Source organism: Drosophila melanogaster, chromosome 2L, assembly GCF_000001215.4.
Source record: "Drosophila melanogaster chromosome 2L".
Taxonomy (NCBI): domain Eukaryota; kingdom Metazoa; phylum Arthropoda; class Insecta; order Diptera; family Drosophilidae; genus Drosophila; species Drosophila melanogaster.
In genome coordinates this window covers 18,587,825-18,605,502 of record NT_033779.5, presented here as the reverse complement: position 1 = coordinate 18,605,502, position 17,678 = coordinate 18,587,825, and the positions used below count along the sequence as shown (strand labels likewise).

The 17,678-nt window shown below is 42.3% G+C and overlaps 4 protein-coding genes across 7 annotated transcripts in view; 3 read left to right on the top strand and 1 right to left on the bottom strand.

The window, feature by feature from the left end:
* The first annotated feature begins 253 nt into the window (after window positions 1-253).
* CG10413 (uncharacterized protein) lies at window positions 254-5,748 on the top strand. 2 transcript variants are annotated; one of them, NM_001299119.1, is made up of 7 exons: window positions 254-847; window positions 936-1,070; window positions 1,453-1,796; window positions 2,627-3,894; window positions 3,955-4,146; window positions 4,210-4,389; window positions 4,452-5,748. In NM_001299119.1, the coding sequence occupies exons 1-7, from the start codon at window positions 583-585 to the stop codon at window positions 4,891-4,893; spliced, it is 2,826 nt and encodes a 941-aa protein (NP_001286048.1). In that variant the 5' UTR covers window positions 254-582; the 3' UTR covers window positions 4,894-5,748. The 2 variants fall into 2 exon arrangements, with proteins under 2 accessions (NP_001286048.1, NP_609887.1); NM_136043.3 differs by having other exon boundaries at window positions 481-847.
* A 2,833-nt stretch (window positions 5,749-8,581) lies between these two features.
* Window positions 8,582-9,367, top strand: amos (absent MD neurons and olfactory sensilla). Its single transcript, NM_058098.3, has one exon. It carries the CDS (start codon window positions 8,597-8,599, stop codon window positions 9,191-9,193), a length of 597 nt encoding a protein of 198 aa, NP_477446.1. The 5' UTR covers window positions 8,582-8,596; the 3' UTR covers window positions 9,194-9,367.
* Window positions 9,368-10,073: 706 nt separating this feature from the next.
* Window positions 10,074-14,612, bottom strand: CG15160 (uncharacterized protein). Of its 3 annotated transcripts, NM_001299118.1 has the most exons (9): window positions 14,136-14,612; window positions 13,950-14,076; window positions 13,385-13,835; window positions 13,168-13,326; window positions 12,333-13,103; window positions 12,090-12,213; window positions 11,917-12,024; window positions 11,314-11,856; window positions 10,074-10,196 (listed from the first exon to the last, which is right to left on the bottom strand). In NM_001299118.1, exons 1-9 carry the CDS (start codon window positions 14,287-14,289, stop codon window positions 10,129-10,131), a joined length of 2,505 nt encoding a protein of 834 aa, NP_001286047.1. In that variant the 5' UTR covers window positions 14,290-14,612; the 3' UTR covers window positions 10,074-10,128. The 3 variants fall into 3 exon arrangements, with proteins under 3 accessions (NP_001286047.1, NP_609886.1, NP_001286046.1); NM_136042.2 differs by having other exon boundaries at window positions 10,074-11,856; window positions 12,090-12,225; NM_001299117.1 differs by having other exon boundaries at window positions 10,074-11,856.
* Window positions 14,613-15,160: 548 nt separating this feature from the next.
* Window positions 15,161-17,678, top strand: part of Pde11 (Phosphodiesterase 11) — a 58,318-nt gene continuing 55,800 nt past the window's right edge. The window contains exons 1-2 of the mRNA NM_001299116.1: window positions 15,161-15,190; window positions 16,345-16,445. The gene's annotated coding sequence lies outside the window, so the exon portion shown is untranslated. The remainder of the gene's footprint in view (window positions 15,191-16,344; window positions 16,446-17,678) is intronic.

Genomic DNA, 17,678 nt, shown 5'->3' with positions numbered 1-17,678 from the left:
TTAAAAATATTTATTTGACGCTGGTTTTACTATGTGTTATTATATTAAATTAATTTAGATAAAGTCTTAAAACCGACTAAATGTTTTATGCAACAACTGCAGATTTGTTTATAAACTATGATTTAAGATTTTAAAGATATTTGAATTCATATTCGATATATACTGCACAAATATTGTTACAGTTTAGTATTTTTTATGCTCTGAAGCCTAGTATATTTAAGTTCACTGCCACATTATTTGAGTGACTTCAAAAACATGGTCGTAGAAGTGGTTGTGGGGGGTTAAAAGTTCCACAAATGCCTATTATATCGAAATTTCTAGTGTTTTATAAACTTATTTATAAAGTCTGGGGTTATCCGACCCCAGATAGCGCATTATAAGTGTTAAATATGTAGGGCACATTCAGGTGTGATTAGTAAATTTGTGTATACCATTTGCATTAAGAACCCCGTTAAAAATTTTCTACACCCTGCCCATGATTGTGATTATTCTTATTGGTCTGCGACAGCTGGAAATTGTAGGCGTTCGTTGAAACGTCTTTAGTGTTTCCGGATTTCTCGCACCCGCACCACGGACATCGAGATGAGCGCCTCCGCGGAGCAGGAGACGGCTCCCATAGCTAATTCCCGTAGTGGTCGTACGGGCAGTGTTTTCCGCAGTTTCGGATCTTTATTCGGCGGCAGCCAAAACAGTGGCGATCGCCCCCACACCCCGCAGGATGGCGACGGATATGTGGAGTTCGGAATGCAGGACCCGGATCGTAGTGGCCGTACGCTCGGTACCTTTGCCGGAGTTTTTAGTCCAGTGGCTTTGTCCATGTTTAGTGCTTTGGTCTTCATTCGAGTCGGTAAGTGCGCGGCGATGACGTCACAAAACACTTGTTGTGATGGTCCGTTGATCTCGGTCTTTTCCACTATTTAACTCTCTTTGTTCAGGGTACATCGTCGGAAATGCGGGCCTGTATGTAACCCTGCTGCAGTTCCTCATCGCCTACGGAATTCTGCTCTTCACGGTGGCTTCGGTCTGCGCCATTTCCACCAATGGAGCCATCGAGGGAGGGGGAGTTTATTGTGAGTAACTAACTAATTAGCGCGTAAATACTTTTTAATTCTCATATATACATATTTTATTATTTAATCTGTTACTTTGTTTTCAATAATTAAATTACTTTCTAATCTATATACATTTGTATATACATATGTACATTTATTGAAAGTAACCACAAAGTTACATTTTAATATATTTTGTATGTCTTACAAACAATAAAAATGCATGCAAAACTGCATGTTTTTAAGCCAACGACTTGTCAAATATTTTATATGGTAATCGATATTACTTATTTAGTATCTCTGACTATGAAATACTTCGAAAATAGGCGGATTCGTTACGCTCTGCTTTGGTTTTTCTCGTTTACATTCATTAAATCATTTATTTTATCACACTTTTTTGCAGTCATGATTAGTCGAACGCTGGGACTGGAGTTTGGTGGCTCGATCGGAACCCTCTTTTTCTTTGCCAATGTGGTGGGATCTGCAATGGCCATATCCGGCTGCACTGAGGGCATCATGGATAACTTCGGACCGCGTGGCCATTTTGTGAGCGGGGACTCCCACCTACCGGATGGGGATTGGTGGCGTTTCCTTACCAGCAGCATGATAAACACCCTGCAACTGCTGGTTTGCCTGGTGGGCGCCGCTCTGTTCGCCAAGACGTCAGTGATTATTTTGGCCACCGTCACCGTTTGCCTGTTCGCCACTTACTTTAGTTTTCTATTTGTGGGCGCCACCAATAACACGGTAAGATATCTTTTAGTACATCGGGGAAAAGTCTTATGTTTCCATGTATTGATAAGATTTTGTTGCACTCTTTAAAAATATTGTATTTAAAAAATTGAATAGTATACAAAAAATTAGGGCTACTACTGCTACATTTTTCATAGACCTTACATATTTTAACAAACTTTAAATGATTATGTGATATAGTATGAAATTACCTTTTTTGCTGTGTAGCTATTGCTCATTGAGGAAAAGCCCTGTTGGTCTTATCAATTTAAATGTGATACTGATATCTAGTCTATCTTGGGATCAAATCGGGCTTTTTATAAATATTTGGTCAGGGTTTACTTTGGTGGAATTGGACACACGTTTTATCATTTATGTGTGGCATTTATAAGGCTGATTCACAAATCTTTTTTTAATTACAATACCTAAAGGGGTTTTAACCGAAATGTTTTCCTGATAATTACAAGTATTTGATATTTGAATCATAATGGGCCAGTAAGACAATTTTGTGTTCGTTTGTAATAAAATGAAATGTAGTTTGTAGTTTTTTTGGAAACCGTTTTGCATGTGACTATTAAAAGATCAAAGATTAAAAAAAAGGATAATCCACGATCTAAACTGTATCTTAAGGTTGGTCTTCAAAGCCACATATTTGAAAAAAAAAATCTTTTCAAGAACATTTTATTCAATACTTGTAAGGCAGGCAGACTATAAGCTGAATAAACTGATAACAATGTTTGAGTCATGAAAGAGCGTGCCGGACTGCAAGTAATGAAAAACTAAGCATGTATATATGTGCAACCTTTCTGGCGATATTAACACGATACTCTTTTCTTCTATTCCAGATACCCGTTCCTGGGGACAATATTTTATCGAATACCACAACATTTCTCGACTATACAGGGCTGAATGCCACAACGCTGCGGGATAATCTAGGATCCCACTACGGTCGCGATTACACGTCGAATGGCAAACAAGTCGATTTCTCCACCACCTTCGGTGTGCTGTTTTCCGGAGTCACTGGAATAATGGCGGGAGCGAATATGTCCGGAGAACTGAAGAACCCATCAAAGAGTATTCCCTATGGCACTCTCTCGGCAGTGGCGTTTACCTTCGTCTCCTACATCATCCTGTCCTTCCTCATGAGCTGCACGACTCCGTACTTTACCATGCAGAACAATTACCTGTTCCTGATGCCCGTGAATCTTTGGCCTCCATTTACGGCGATCGGCATTTTGACCGCCACCTTTTCAACAAGTCTGAGCAATCTGATTGGATCCAGCAGGATTCTGGAGGCATTGTCTAAGGATCAAGTGTTTGGCAGTCTTCTAAACTTTGTGATTCATGGAACTTGGAAGGGCAATCCCATTGCAGCGGTTGCTGTCAGCTGGTGTCTCGTGGAGTGCATTCTGCTTATTGGATCCTTCAACATCATCGCCCAGATAAATTCGGTGCTCTTCATGCTCTCCTATTTAGCCACCAACCTGGCTTGCTTGGGCATTGAACTCACGGGAGCTCCAAACTTCCGGCCGCTATTTAAGTTCTTCACCTGGCACACCTGTCTGGTTGGATTACTGGGCACTCTGATCATGATGTTTGTGATTAACTTCATCTACGCCTCTTCGTGCATTATACTGTGCCTCATCCTGGTGATTGCTTTACATTTGTTCTCGCCTGCCACTCAGGCAGCGCAATGGGGCTCGATCTCCCAGGCTTTGATGTTCCACCAGGTGCGAAAGTATCTGTTAATGCTGGATCCCCGCAAGGATCACGTTAAGTTCTGGCGTCCGCAGATCTTACTGCTCGTGTCATCGCCACGTTCCTGCTGCCCGCTGGTTGACTTTGTAAATGATCTCAAAAAGAGCGGTCTGTACATCATTGGTCATGTAAAATTGGGTGACTTCAAAGGCATCGAAGATGCCGAGGACAACCAGCAGTGGTGGTCATTTCTAGATCACATGAGAGTCAAGGCCTTTACAGAGGTCACTCTCAGTCGGAGCATCCGCGAGGGAGTCCAGCACCTGATTCGCTTATCAGGAATTGGAGCAATGAAACCAAACACGATTATCTTGGGTTTCTACGACAGCGAGGCTCCCAGGGACTTTTTTCAAAAGTGTGTCTAACTTTTTTATCTGAAAGTATTACAAAACTTATCTATGTACATTTTTTTCAGCGGTTCCTCCCCCTATAAAACCGATGACTTTAACAATGGCGAAATTCAAAACTTCCCCATTCGACGCGATGGCGATCCGAAGCAATTCCAAATTCAGGAGTACGTTCAGATCCTGTGCGACACCCTTAGGATGAAGAAGAATCTGTGCTTGTGCAGAAATTTCCAAAGATTGGACAAAAACTTTATTTCCATGTGAGTTGAAAATCTACTTTTAATTCTTGAGCAAACTTTTGAAAAAAACATTATTGAATGCAGGAGCAAACATGTGAAGTACATTGATGTGTGGCCCATCAATATATTCAATCCAACATCTGGAGATCCCTTCGATATGGTGTCTTTGTTCATGATGCAATTGGCGGTGATTATGCTGGCCAAATGGAAGCATCTGAGAGTGAGGATTTTCCTGTGCGAGGCCAACGACGAGCGGACAGTGGGGTATGTGAAATGAATACAAAATTTTATAAACATTTAATATATTTATCGTCTATTTTACTCAGCACTTTCGACACCCAGACCCCGCAAATGGAGATTTTCTCGAAAATGAAGCTGGAGCAGTCTCTTAAGGAGCTGCGCATCACAGCCGACATTGTGGAGATCCAGGAGTGGAGTCGGGACACCGACTTCAGCCGACATGCACGCACCCTCAAGCAGTTCACCGCTCAGGCGGACAATGTGGTGCTGGAGGATGATGACGAGGTGGGCGAGGAGACCCTGAATCGCTCCCTTCTCTACATGCAGCGTGCCAATCAAATCATACGCGAACGCTCGGATCAGACGGCATTATCGTTCATCTATCTGGCCGCTCCGCCAAAGCTCTCGGCGCCGGATTTCGCGCAACGCAGCGCCAGCTATATGGAACTGCTAACCGAACTGACCGCCGATTTGCCGCCCACCATTCTCGTCCATGGTGTCAGCACGGTGACCTCCACAACGCTCTAGACTTCGAATTGGAGATATTCGCGTTTCCATGAGTGATAAAATCCGGAGTGCAACCGGATTTAACCAATTGTGAGGGTGTATTTCCAACATTGTGTGCGTTTTTGTGTGCTCGTAGCTTTATCGAGTAATATTATACATTAGGGTGAGCCGATTAAGTTGCAATCACAAAAACATAAGATCTACATGTTGCCGATGCCGAAAGGGCAAACATATGGCTCGATTATATTATTGCAACTACTTAAAAATGACAAACTTTTTAGACAAACCTTTTGTGTCTTTGTTTTATAATATTATACCAACTGCATCGCCTCACCCTATAAAAGTAGTATGCCTTTAGTTTGTTAATTTCATGTTGTAGCTAATTTAATATTTATTCGCACAGACCCACAAAACAGTGTCGTAAATTCCGAATCAAAATTTTTAATCATATCAGAGTACTATTGCAAACAATTTAATCGAACACACGTGGACCATCCAGCAATTGATAAATAATATCATATTCAAAACTCATCCCCAACGGAACTCACACCGATATTAACCTCTTTGTGATTGATTATGAATATCTACTATTACTAATTCACGATTAAACAGACCACAGGACAAAAAGTATTAGATAACCGCGTTCCATTGTGGTTGTAAAATTGATGATTTCATATTGCACTTAGTTTGTAATCCATTTTTGGAAGACCTTCACAGCTCGGACGGACATTGATCGATTGTCGTAGACAAGTGTTTTGTGTGTGTAAACTTTATGGAACTGTGACCTAGCTAATAATATAATAATTGATCACAGCATTCATTGTAATCGGTTCTTTCCAATATTTTAAATAAAGACTTAGCGATATGTATTTATGTAAATGATTTTGGCTTTTTACTGAGTGTTATACAAAATCTTATAGTCTATATATAGATTTTCAGTTATTTGGTTTCGCTATCAAAGGGCAAATTGGACTTTTCGCCACTATATAAAGCGATATTCTGTTTATTGTTTTATTGTTCCCTTATCGAAGCATCCATTAACACTTCCCCCTTTTCTAATGGGCGGCTCTTATCTGGCTTTAGCTTTGTTTGTGAATCGCTTACCGCTACCATTAACTGCTTATTAAGATAGGGGAGCGGGTCACGTGTAAAAGGACACTGATTGCCCAGCAGGAGCATCTAGGAAATCAGGAGCAGCGGCAGACGGTCAATAGAGTCATAAATGTCACCGGGGATACGGTTGGTCCTGTTGTTCCACTATTTATGTGATGACAATTTATGATACCCATCATTGAAGGTCGGCGTCGCACTCGGGATTGGCTCCGATTACCTGCCCGTGTCCTTTCGAGGATCACTGTCCGTTTCTGTAACTGTTTTTATCCCGATCACCTCTCAAGTGTCAATAAATTCCAATAAACAGTCGCAATTGCCTGACACTTTTCGGGGCGCTATCCTTGGCAGCCCAACAGACATTTTGTTGATAGCAAGGACTAGCCGGCCTGGTTAAACATGTATCCTTGTTGGACCTTGAAGTGTGCCGTAAGTTATGGCATGAGTTTTGTGGAACTGAGATCTAAGCAAAACATTTAAATATTTATAACTTTACTTTTGTAACCACTCTTTAAAGAGAAGGAAATTATTCTTTGACCTGGAAAAAAATAAAAGGGCGTACATTTAAATAAAATAATGATCAGCAAAAACATTTAAAGTATGCAATTATAAATTATATTCCAATTCTCCGCTTTCGCTAGGAACATCCATTTCAAGTTCTTGCTAGACATACTGTCTGGATATTTTTGCACATCTGTGACCACAACGAATTTACTTGGAAACAAACAAATCTTTGTATATAATAATTCATAATTCCAGATTATTACATGGTAATTATGCTCAGGACAATGAAGTTAGGTCTGATCCATTTCAGACCAACAATGGGACCAAAAAACAAAGATCCATTGTCAGGCATTGCAATACAAAGAGTGGAATCAACAAGTGTCGGGCGAGAAGAGATTCCCATGGAATTCCTGGTGACTCCGGGACTCTGACTTCTAATCTCATTTTCGCAATTTAGCGCCAACAACTAATCCGCAAAGCGAAAACGATTAATCTGGCAGGGAAAACCCAAAAACACGCAACTGCCAGACGTATCCGAGATTATCATCAGGTGACCTATTGTTGGTCAGAAGAAAAGAAACAAACGGGCATGGATATGGATGGAGTGCGGAGAGAGGTTCCCACTTTCAACCAGAACCGCCCACCAACCGACTACCTATTGTTGCTATTTTGACAGGATCGAGGTCCCAGGTAGCGCAGAAAAATGCTAATTGGAAATTCCAGAACCTCTTTTCGAAGGCGTTGCAGATCTTTAGGTTATCCGCGAACCTTTCTCCCGAAAATATTGCAGCATAATGCCTAATCTGGGCCAGGATTTCGACTAAGCTGCGGTCGCGTGGCACTCTTAACAAAGTGAACCGATCGAGCGATCGATCGATCCATCAGCTATCATCATCATCGTCAAGATCAAACGTCAGGATCCTTTGTCGGCTCGGGACTTTGTTCCTTGACAATTTGGGCGAAGTAACTGGGCCATCTTGCAGTGGCATCATTTGTACTCTTTAGCCATGCTCGGCGCTTCTCGGCCAGTGTTTTCCAATTGTTTTGCCCAGTTTCCTTAGAAATTCAGCGAACTCCTCGAATTGATTTTCCCTCTAATGCTGCGAGTCTGTGGAGTTAATTAGCCTTTCGATGCGGTCACTTGAAAGTGGGCTTGATCCCAAGATGACTGTGGAAACCAGAGCATACGAATGAAAGTATATAATGTGAGGGTGCAACATATTGCACCAGAGTTTCGAAGGACCCATCGAATGGTTTCAGCATGTTAAAGTAGTGTAGTTTTATTATCGGAAAAGTAACTCTTCAGTAAAGGCGTTAATATAGCACATTTCAAATCCCTTAATATGAAAATAATAATAAATAATAATAATGTGATACTTGCTTTGATTTCTTCATGCTTTTTTGAATTTCGAACTTCTCGACGTCCTGTAATTTGGCCATTGAAAGCAGGAGAAAGCCACTATTAATACACCCACTTAAATTTGACCCAATAAAGTAAGTACAACCGCCTAAAATCGAAAGTCACAAACCGCACAAGCACAATTGTTGCTCTTTGTTCTGTCCGAAAAATGGGGTTTGCATCCAACCAGTCGAGCACTCCACTCACTAGACCACAGACATGCAACCAAGATGATCCATGGCGATCTTCGATGGAGGCACACATTGTGGAAAATATTCCCATATGACAAGAGTCTTTTGTGCGTTCGCATTTTGACCTTGGCTAAATTTTGTTTGAATATAAAAAGTCAATTCCAGGGCAAGTAACAAAAGAGGTATGATTACAGACGGTAGCCAAATGACAGGTCAAACAAAAGGAGTCGACCTGTAGCTGATACAGTAAATACCTGGGAGAAAGAGGGAGAGAGTTGCAGCCAGAGACAATTAAACGTCTTGACCGCAAGCCAATTTAGGGCACGGGCTGTGCTGCTGATCCTCAAGAGGTTGGCAATCGGGTACCTGAGCGGATCGGATCAGCTTGAGGCAGCGAATCAGGTAACAGGACATATGTAGTGAACCAATCACGTGAGAGCTGAATCCTCGGCAGGCAGCTATATAAAGACCCATCCTCAAGCAGCCACTTCAGTTGTCCCTTGAGCCTGCAAACGTAAACATGTTGACCAACAACGAGCTAATGGAGCAGTTCTACTTCCCCGACGAAGCCCCAGCGATTCCCGAGTTCCTGAGCAACGACACCTTCCAGCAGTTGGAGCAGCTCATGTACCAGCAGGAGTTCAGCACCAGCGACAGCCAGTCGGATGGCGCCAACAGTTGCTCCTTGGAGATGTATTACGATACGCCGTCTGTCCTGGAATTGGAGCACATGCTGAATGCCCAGGAGCAGCAGCAGCACCACCTTCAAGCGAATCCCTTGGGCAAGAATCAGGGCAGAAGTCCAAGGTACTGGAACAAGCAGCAGAGGAGCAAGCCATACGACAAGCTGTCCACTTCCATGTCATCATCTACATCCTCCGCCTCTTCGAGCAGTTCATCGTCCGCGGGATTCGGTGGCGAAGTCCTCAAAAAACGGCGACTGGCCGCCAATGCTCGGGAACGGAGGCGGATGAACAGCCTGAACGATGCCTTCGACAAGTTGAGAGATGTGGTTCCATCACTCGGCCACGATCGGCGACTCTCCAAATACGAAACTCTGCAAATGGCGCAAGCATACATCGGGGATCTGGTCACGTTGCTGTCCAGAGACTACTAGCCAGTGTGGGCGATCCTTTATCCTTTCTTCCTCAAATGGAAGTTCCTTTTGCGGGCTGTGTTGCAGCAACACCTTCATATCCTAGTGGAAATCTTATAAAGGCTGTTAGTTTTACGTTTATTATCATAGTTGTACACAATTCAAGCAATAGTTTTATAATAAAAATGAAAATACAAATCAATTATATTGTTTTAAATTCATATCGTATGAAATGGTGGAGTTGGAATGAAAATAATGTTGTGCGAACTTGGAAATTTATATTTTGTTTGAATTGTATCTTTGCATTTTTTGCTGGTACATATACAGAATTTAGAGCAGATATTTTTAGAGAGAAAAAGGGAAAAATCCAATAAATATTTAAAAAAAAGATAGGAAGTTTATAGGTACTGAAATGTAAATAACTTATCAGACTTATTAATTTACATAAATATATGTAAAAACTCCATTTATCAATCCAACTGATGCCTCCACATTTGTTTTTATTCGCCACGCTTTCATCTCAGCCCGAAAAAGGGTATCCTTGTTATCCTTGAAAGATGAGAGCGGCATGGCAAGCTAGGCAGTGCGCCACGCCCACGAACCAAAACGAAAGGTCATAACATCAGTAACAAACCGAGAATTAATGAGTTCCGCTTCCGACTCAAAGTGATGGAACTCCAAAACAGAAGTGATTAAATGCCGCAAACGTCAACAGGTAAACACACTGAGGATAAACACAGTCGCTACCTTAGATCCTTCGAAGATTAGACGAAAATTGATTTAAACATAGTCATTTGTAAGTGCTATGGGAACTGTGGGTGGACCGAGCGAGTATCTATCTGAAACGGATGAAGTCGAGGATCCAGAAAGACAAAAGACGTATCGTACACAACAGTTTTCAATTGCAAATATCACATTGATGTTTGTATTTATAAAACTAAATACAGATTGTTAACTTAGCTTACTATAACTATGGTGTATAGCTTGAGTCCACAGAAATCTGAGAAATTGCTCTTCAATAAGTCTGGAATAGAATGCACAACGAAATAAGTAAGATAGTATATAGTAAACTAACTAGGTGGTCAATAAATGGTTTTCAAATGGGCAGGATGTTAATGTAATTGTCGAGAACTATATATTTTTCTTGAAATAAGTCAGATCATTGTAACATTTTTAGTGATACTTTGATTTCAACGATCGATGGATGTGAATGCCACCAATAGAAATATTATAGCCCGTTTTCATAAAATTAGCAAAACTTGAGATGGCTTAAACTGGATCGTTGGTAATCCAAAAATATTTATTCAATCGATATATACTAAATTTAAAAATAACGAAGATCGGAAAACATAGTTCTAAAAATGCCATTACAACGATCTGAACGATTGCTGAAAAGTGTTTTTTATTACCATTATATTTCGATTTTCATTATAAAGTTGTTAAAATGAAATTCAAATCGATATATATTTAAAAAGTTAATATCATTGACCATAAGTAAAGAGTATAGAACTTTTGAATTACGTTAACAATTAATTTTTGGACTACTTTTCGTTATAACTATTTACAATTACTAGTGTCTATGTTTAGCACTAGGAACTAAAGGCGAAGGCATTAACTAATCATACACTATATGCTTAATCTATGTCAACACACAAACATAAGTTAAGTCGAGGGTGTAAGTGTAAAGTCTTTGCACGTGTTGTCCTAGATTCCCCTTGATGAAGGCTGCTGACGTTGGCTGATTGAAAACAATTTGCGTTATCATATTTAGTCATCATTTAATAATTTACATAATAAAATAGCTCAACGGATTTCGTGAATAATTTTATTTAACTTTCACTTCAATTGCTGATGGCTTGTTGTTTTTCATGTTATATATTTTTTAAAATCTCATGAATTTACATCAATAACAACCATGGCTAGTTAATATTATACACAGCAATGTACAATATCTTCTGCCAACGTCATCTGCCCACCGCCCAAAGGGAAACCAAGAGAAGTGTGTGGGGTTAATGAGTTATCTGTTCTATGCAATACACTTTTTTGTTAAATTAAATCAAAGTGAGATAAGTGAAATCTAAAACTAGGTTCTCTCTTTTTGTAGATCTATAAAATACGTAATTACATCATCCATGCTTTACCACGCATACGCCCGCGGCCTCGCATGGGACCACCAGGTCCGCCACCCCGAGGAAAAAATGGTCGCGGCCCTGGTCCGGGTCCATCAAATCCCGGTCCGGGCATCCGTTGGTAAGGCGGTCTAAAAGGACCTGGTCCGGGTCCATTCCATCCCCGGCCTCGTCCACGCCCGCGCTGCATTCCATCGGGACCGTTCATCGGTGGACCGGGGAAGCGCTGAAAGGGCGGGAAAGGCTGTCCATATGGTGGTCGCGGAGGTGGCGGTGCTCCACCTCCTCCCATTTGCATGCGATTCATTTGGTTCCAGGGCTGCTGCTGTTGATGCTGCTGATGTTGGTGATGTTGTTGAAGCTCTTGCTGCTGATTTTGCTGCTGTTCATGGTGTTGCTGCTGATCCTCTTCATCGGGCAAAGGCGGCCCCATAAAACTGTTGTTCGCGTCCCACGGATTAATAAAGTCAGGCGGAGTTTCCAGCAAAACGGGACGCGATGGCGTCAATGCACCATTGGCGTCGATCTCGGCATCTCCATTATCCTCCTTGGGCTCTAAAAGATCATAGTTTAAAAGTTATAAGCATTACCCTGGGGAGATTGCTTTTTACTTACCTCTTAGTGACTCATCAATATCGTCATCCGACATATCCATATCAATTACCATATCAGCAGGATCATAACGAGTAGCTCCATCTACGCGATCCGATTCAGATGACGAGCCTGATGACGAGAAGGATTGAACTTGTTTAATTTGTGATATATATACTTATTTTGCTTGTACGTACTAGCATTGGATTTAAGCGGCGAACAGGTCTTGCTTTTTGCATAGTTGTTGCCAGGAGGGGCCATGATACCTTCATCGTTTGGACTCGGGACAATGCGGTAATCCACATCACCGCCGGTAAAGTCCTGAAAAGAAGACTGTCACATATTCATAATATATTAAACTAAAACTATTAAAAATGCTTCATGAAGTCGGAATTTTTGGCAATTTTTTGTAAGAAAAATAAGATGACTCTAAAGGTTACCTTTTCTGCTCCGCCAGGTGATCCAGTTAGTGATATCAAATTTCTGTGATCAATGTCCACCAACTGCCTGGACTTGTCCTTGCTCAGACCCAACTTTGCGCCAAACTCGAACGCCGGAGGAAGCTGCAAGGTGCGATGGTCTACGTCCTCGGCGCCCAGCGCTGCAGGATTCGTATGTAGAAGCTCGTTATATTCGATCGGAGCTGCCGTGGAGCTAGCCTTTCTGTCAAAGTGCGGCGGCGAATTGGGAGTTGATTGATTCGCATACGAAGAAGAACTTGCTCCACTGCTATTAAGGCTAGAGTCCAGCGGCGTCCACGACATACTCATATTCCACGTGCTGTTGAAATCATCTGCCGATCCACTGGAGGGTCCAAGCGACGGTGGCAGTGGTGGCGGTGGCATGGGTGCAGGCGTGTACTGGTCGGAAGGACCACCACTGCTTCCTCCGTTTCCGTTATCACCGTAGAGATGCGATGGTGGAGGCGGGACATATTGGTCTTGACTGTTAGAACCAAACAGGGGCGCATCGGGAGTATATACCGCTGATCCTCCAAGACCTGGTATGGAGCTGCTATCGGCACTGGATATAGGCTCCGGTTTGTAGAAATTGGCACTCGGCACGTATGCCTCGTCGTCCGATCGCGATCCAATCACCTCAATGGCACTTCCCCTATCTTTCGAGTCCCGCTTGAAATCGTTGATGTCGAAGGGCAGCTTGCCACCATCCAGATAGCTCGTGAAGCCATTAATACTACCGCCAAAAAGGTTCTGCAAGGAAAATAAATGAATAAGCTTGACTGAAATCAATTATTATTTTGTTTGATAAAAGTACCAGGGGTATATTATTTTCTTCGGGTAGTTGGAGATCTGCATCGCGTTCGGGTGAAGGAGCATTTACGTCCGGCGAGGGTATCGGACTGGCCAGGTTGGGTATGGTCTCGTCCAGCTTTCGTTTCACAATTTTAATGCGCGTGCCAAAGCTCTTATAGGCCTGTAAGATTAAATTATTTAGACTTCGTAATCTTGATAGCTTAATAGATTTAACTTACACTGGCTACCACTTTGACTTCCTTTCCCTGATGCTCGTAAAACTTTTTCGCCGCTTCAATACTGGCCAGCACCGCCTTTCGACTCTTAATTTCGTTCTGCAGGTTCTTATTGTAGGCATTGATGAAGGCTACACAGCGCTCCACCTCCTTCTCAATGTTTCCGGAGTGGCTCTTGTCCTTCAGCTGCTGCTTGATGACTTCGATTTCGAAGGTTGGCGGCTTCGGCAGCTTCTGCATGCTTTTGTCGGTGATCTCGGCCAGCTCGACGCACTCCCTCACCTGGGCGATCAGTGTGGCGTTCTGGAACTCGTCGCTGACATCGACCTGGGACTTTTTGGGCGGCGCTATGTTCAGCAGGCCGCTCAAGTCGCTTAGGTACTCCTCATTGTAGATCTCTCGCTGCTCCCAGATCTTGAAGATTCGTAGGATTTTATCTTTGACGCGCTCGTCGCTGGGGAAGAAGATATTTTAAAAGGTGAATATAGTATATAGTGGATTGAATTTGTTTGTTTTTCAATAAAAATGATATTCGTTCCTTATGTTTATTCCGTCTGGAAATACCTACCGCACCATGGTGGTGGCCCTTTGGAGGGCTGTGGCCCAGCACTCCACAAACTCGTAGCGCTTGCGCTTGCTGTACTGGATGACATCGTTGGCCAGATAGAACAGGACCAGGCGGTGGTCCACGCGAACTACAGAGATAGAGGCATCATAAGCTTGTGCGGCACGGACGAGCACACTGCGAACTCACCCCTTTTGAAGACGTTCAGCCAGCACTGGATGATCTTCTTGTGGTTGGAGCGGTGCTGCAGGCACCAGTTCGACATCTGCTGGATGCCCTCCTGCGTGTCCTTTAGCGCCTCCAGTCGCGTCTCGAACAGCTCCTCGTCGAAGGTTTCCGTCATTTTGATCGATCCCACTTGGCGGCTGGATGCTCAGCGCATTACAATTGTTTACTACGTTTTTTGGCGCTGTTAATTTTCAGCGTTGTATTTCCACTTTTCTTCTTCTCGCCACACGCGCACTCAATGAATTTTGGCTCACTGCACTTTTCCCGCTCGAATTTTCCTCAAACCGTTGACATTTTCAAAGTGTCGCATGGTTTCCACACGTTTTCCCGGCCGTTGTGAGCTACTGTAGCGTTTTTTGTTGAATTTAATAAAAGCATTCGGTAAAAAACAGAAAAATCGTGCCCACTTTACCTAGAGGTGGTAAAAAAGCTGGTGTATGCGCGATGCTATCGGTATCTTAGATTACAACGCTGGCCGAAAAGGGAATTGCCGATATTAATCGTATCGGGGACGGGTTGAGAACTTGGATGTATTTAAAAAATTATGTTTTTCAACTTTATTTACCTTATAGTTTTATTTAAACTTTATTTAAATATGGTTACAGCAATAGCTTTCAATGAATAGCTTTCAAATGAATTTTAATTAATCTTGAGCTAACATATTTTCAACGTTAACAGAGCTCTAGCATAGAGAACAGCGCTTAATGTCTTTTTCTTTAAATAGGTAATTTTGGGCTCCTAACTTGACATAACATCGTATTAAATCCAGTTAAATATGTTCATAACTCTGATTGGTAACAGTTAGCATTGAAAATAAGCATTTTAAATAGCAATATTTATCGAAACCCCTCTGCATACGCCCCTGAAAATGAGAGCGAATGCTTAACAGTGGTGAACCTATATAAGCAAGCCGCACATGCTGAAAATATCCTGTAAGGATTCGGACGCGACGCGGTTGCTACAGCAGTTTGGTGTGAATTTTACCGACGCTATCGCAACTCTCGCACATTTTGCCGGTATGGCGAACGCTTCTGTTTGCTTTAATTCATTGATAACGATTTGTGTTCAAACGCGTTGGGGATTTGTTGCACGTTGCTGTTGTTACTGTACCGAGTTGCCGGCATATGGTGTCCTGACCAGAGATGAGCAAGAAAAACATCTTACGAGAAATCAAACAAAATATTGAATACAAATATTAAAGTCCAATGTAAGAAGGCAAATGGGGTTTAAACAACCCAGCGAGTTTGTAGTTTGGTGTTTGTGGCCCAAATAAATGCCAGATTTTCCGCTTGAGTAAGCAACAAGTGTGTCCTTAGCCGCGATTTTTCCTCAATCACGCTTACTTCATCGCCAGCGGTTGTTTGGATTTTGTGCGGCTTAATTTTATTTTGGCAGACAGGGGGCGCAACAAAAACAAAAATCAAAAAGTAGAGATAATATTTGGAAGGGAAGGGTTGGTGTAGAGAAAAAAAAAACACTGAATATTTGTCACGTATACCAAGGATGTGCCTACGAAATAAAATTCCAATAAAATCCTTTGTCCTTGAGCTCTGCGAAGGGAACTCAATTTTATTCGATAAATACTATTTTTGGTTAGAGTGTAAGTTACATGAATTTCCAAATATTTGCCAAGAAAAGCAATACTTATGCTCGTAAGATGTATTCAAGAGGATTCGAGCAATATGGGCGAAAAATGATAGCGGAATGTTCATTTTGCGAGTTGTATATTCAATTTTCCATAGACTGTCCCATATTCCCCTGACGATTGCCTGCCAACTGCGAAATGAGCAAGTGTCCTGCATTTTTTTTTCTGCCAGCTCCTCTTCCTCGTTGCCATTAGGGCCATGTAATTATTCTGATTACTTGGCTCAGACTTACAGACAGGACACCAATCACAGCGGCAGCAGCAATAACAACGCCAAATCCCACGCTGCGCCACTGACCCAGTGCCAAGTTACGTCGGTGTCGGAGTCCCTCTCCCCAGTCCCTCTCCCCCAGTCCCACTTCTACATCCATGACCATTCCGTCCGGACTTCCTTCATCCGGCTCGGTTACGGCTCTGGCCATTTGACCAGCGACGCCACACGGCCAAGGAAATGCGCCGTAGCAAATAATTACGCTTCAATTGCTGCTCTCCCTTCAAGGACTTTCGTTTTGATTGTGTCCACAGCTCAATAAAAAATTAAATAAACTGGAACGGAATTTCGAGTGGCTTAAAGGAAACAGAGAAGGAACGTGATAAAAACCAAATCGGAAAAATCAGCTAAAAAGGTGAGTTAACTTATTGAGTTGAAAGATTTGATTGATTTGATTGATAGTTGGTAAAGCTAGAAACTTTTGAAAATATGAATGTTTCACAGTTTGAATAACTACAGTTCTCAACTATCGTTCGTTTTCTAAGGATTTGTGATGTTTCAATTATAAATAGAAATTGTGAAATACATGATTGAGCATAATTATTATCCTGCTCATTTCAACCCAATTCCTTGGGCTCCGACGTCATTTCCCTTGGCTTTAAGCGCACATTTACACAGCTTTCCTTAACTGCTTCGCTTGACACCCACAGAAACTCAACGATAATCACAATTAGCCCACACCTTTGACGCAACGAGAAACAATAAACACTAATTAGAAGGCAATTCCGACGACAACATCGCGCATTTGAAAAGCGCTGTGCTTTCCACTCCCGCAACCTGATTTTCCGCGCCCAAGGACCTTTGTCCTTAGTCGAACACACACACACTGGCGCTGGCGTTTGTCAATTAGTTGCTCGTTCGCAGGGCACAATCATCTGCATTTTTTCTTTTTCCCTTCTCACATTTCCAATTCGAACTCCACAGACTGCGTCGCAGTGTCGCATATATGTATGTACTTCCTGGAAAATTTAATTTCAGTTCTGCCACAGTTTCTGTTTGTTGAATGCACCGTTCACATCGATAAGAATATGAATATGCACAATTACCCATTTTCATTTGCATATCCCAGAGCGTTTTTCCACTTCAGCTGCACTCCTCAACTTTTGATTTGTACGTCAGTCAATGTCGCAGGGTGAAAAAAAGGAAGTCGTTCATGGTTTCTTCCCATGTGTGTCAACATTTCCGGAAAAATAGCAAGAGGAAAATTCGCTATAGGGTGAAATAAATTTCAAATGGCTGCCATCAACCTGTGTTGGCGGCATTCGACGTCATCGGAGCAGCATCCCACGCCCCGGGTGGGCAAAAAACCGAAAACGGCGTAAACAAGTGCCAGCGTCAGCACTAAATTAGTTGGATGGCTCCGGATTAGGTTAGTCACTTTGTTTTGCGGAATACCTCTTTAACAAGTGGTTCTATCCTTCGGATCATGATTACGTTGAATATGATAGAGAATGTTAAAGGATGGGTGAAGATACTGTCTCAATACTTAAGATGGCTACAACTTGATTTTCCATTTCTGAGCTCTTCGAAGACAAGGCGGGTAGTCAGCGGATTCCTCGTCGAAGCCATTGCCCTTGGAGTAGGTGCA

Excerpts from the sequence above, each read along its gene's own strand:
- CG10413 (NM_001299119.1), top strand. The coding sequence starts at position 583 with ATGAGCGCCTCCGCGGAGCAGGAGACGGCTCCCATAGCTAATTCCCGT. Across the intron at positions 1,797-2,626 it reads TGGGCGCCACCAATAACACG|ATACCCGTTCCTGGGGACAA; the intron begins GTAAGATATCTT and ends CTTCTATTCCAG. Across the intron at positions 4,390-4,451 it reads AACGACGAGCGGACAGTGGG|CACTTTCGACACCCAGACCC; the intron begins GTATGTGAAATG and ends TATTTTACTCAG.
- amos (NM_058098.3), top strand. The coding sequence starts at position 8,597 with ATGTTGACCAACAACGAGCTAATGGAGCAGTTCTACTTCCCCGACGAA.
- CG15160 (NM_001299118.1), bottom strand. The coding sequence starts at position 14,289 with ATGACGGAAACCTTCGACGAGGAGCTGTTCGAGACGCGACTGGAGGCG. Across the intron at positions 12,214-12,332 it reads CACCTGGCGGAGCAGAAAAG|GACTTTACCGGCGGTGATGT; the intron begins GTAACCTTTAGA and ends TCTTCTTTTCAG. Across the intron at positions 10,197-11,313 it reads AGGCCGCGGGCGTATGCGTG|ACTTATTGAAGAGCAATTTC; the intron begins GTAAAGCATGGA and ends ATTCTATTCCAG.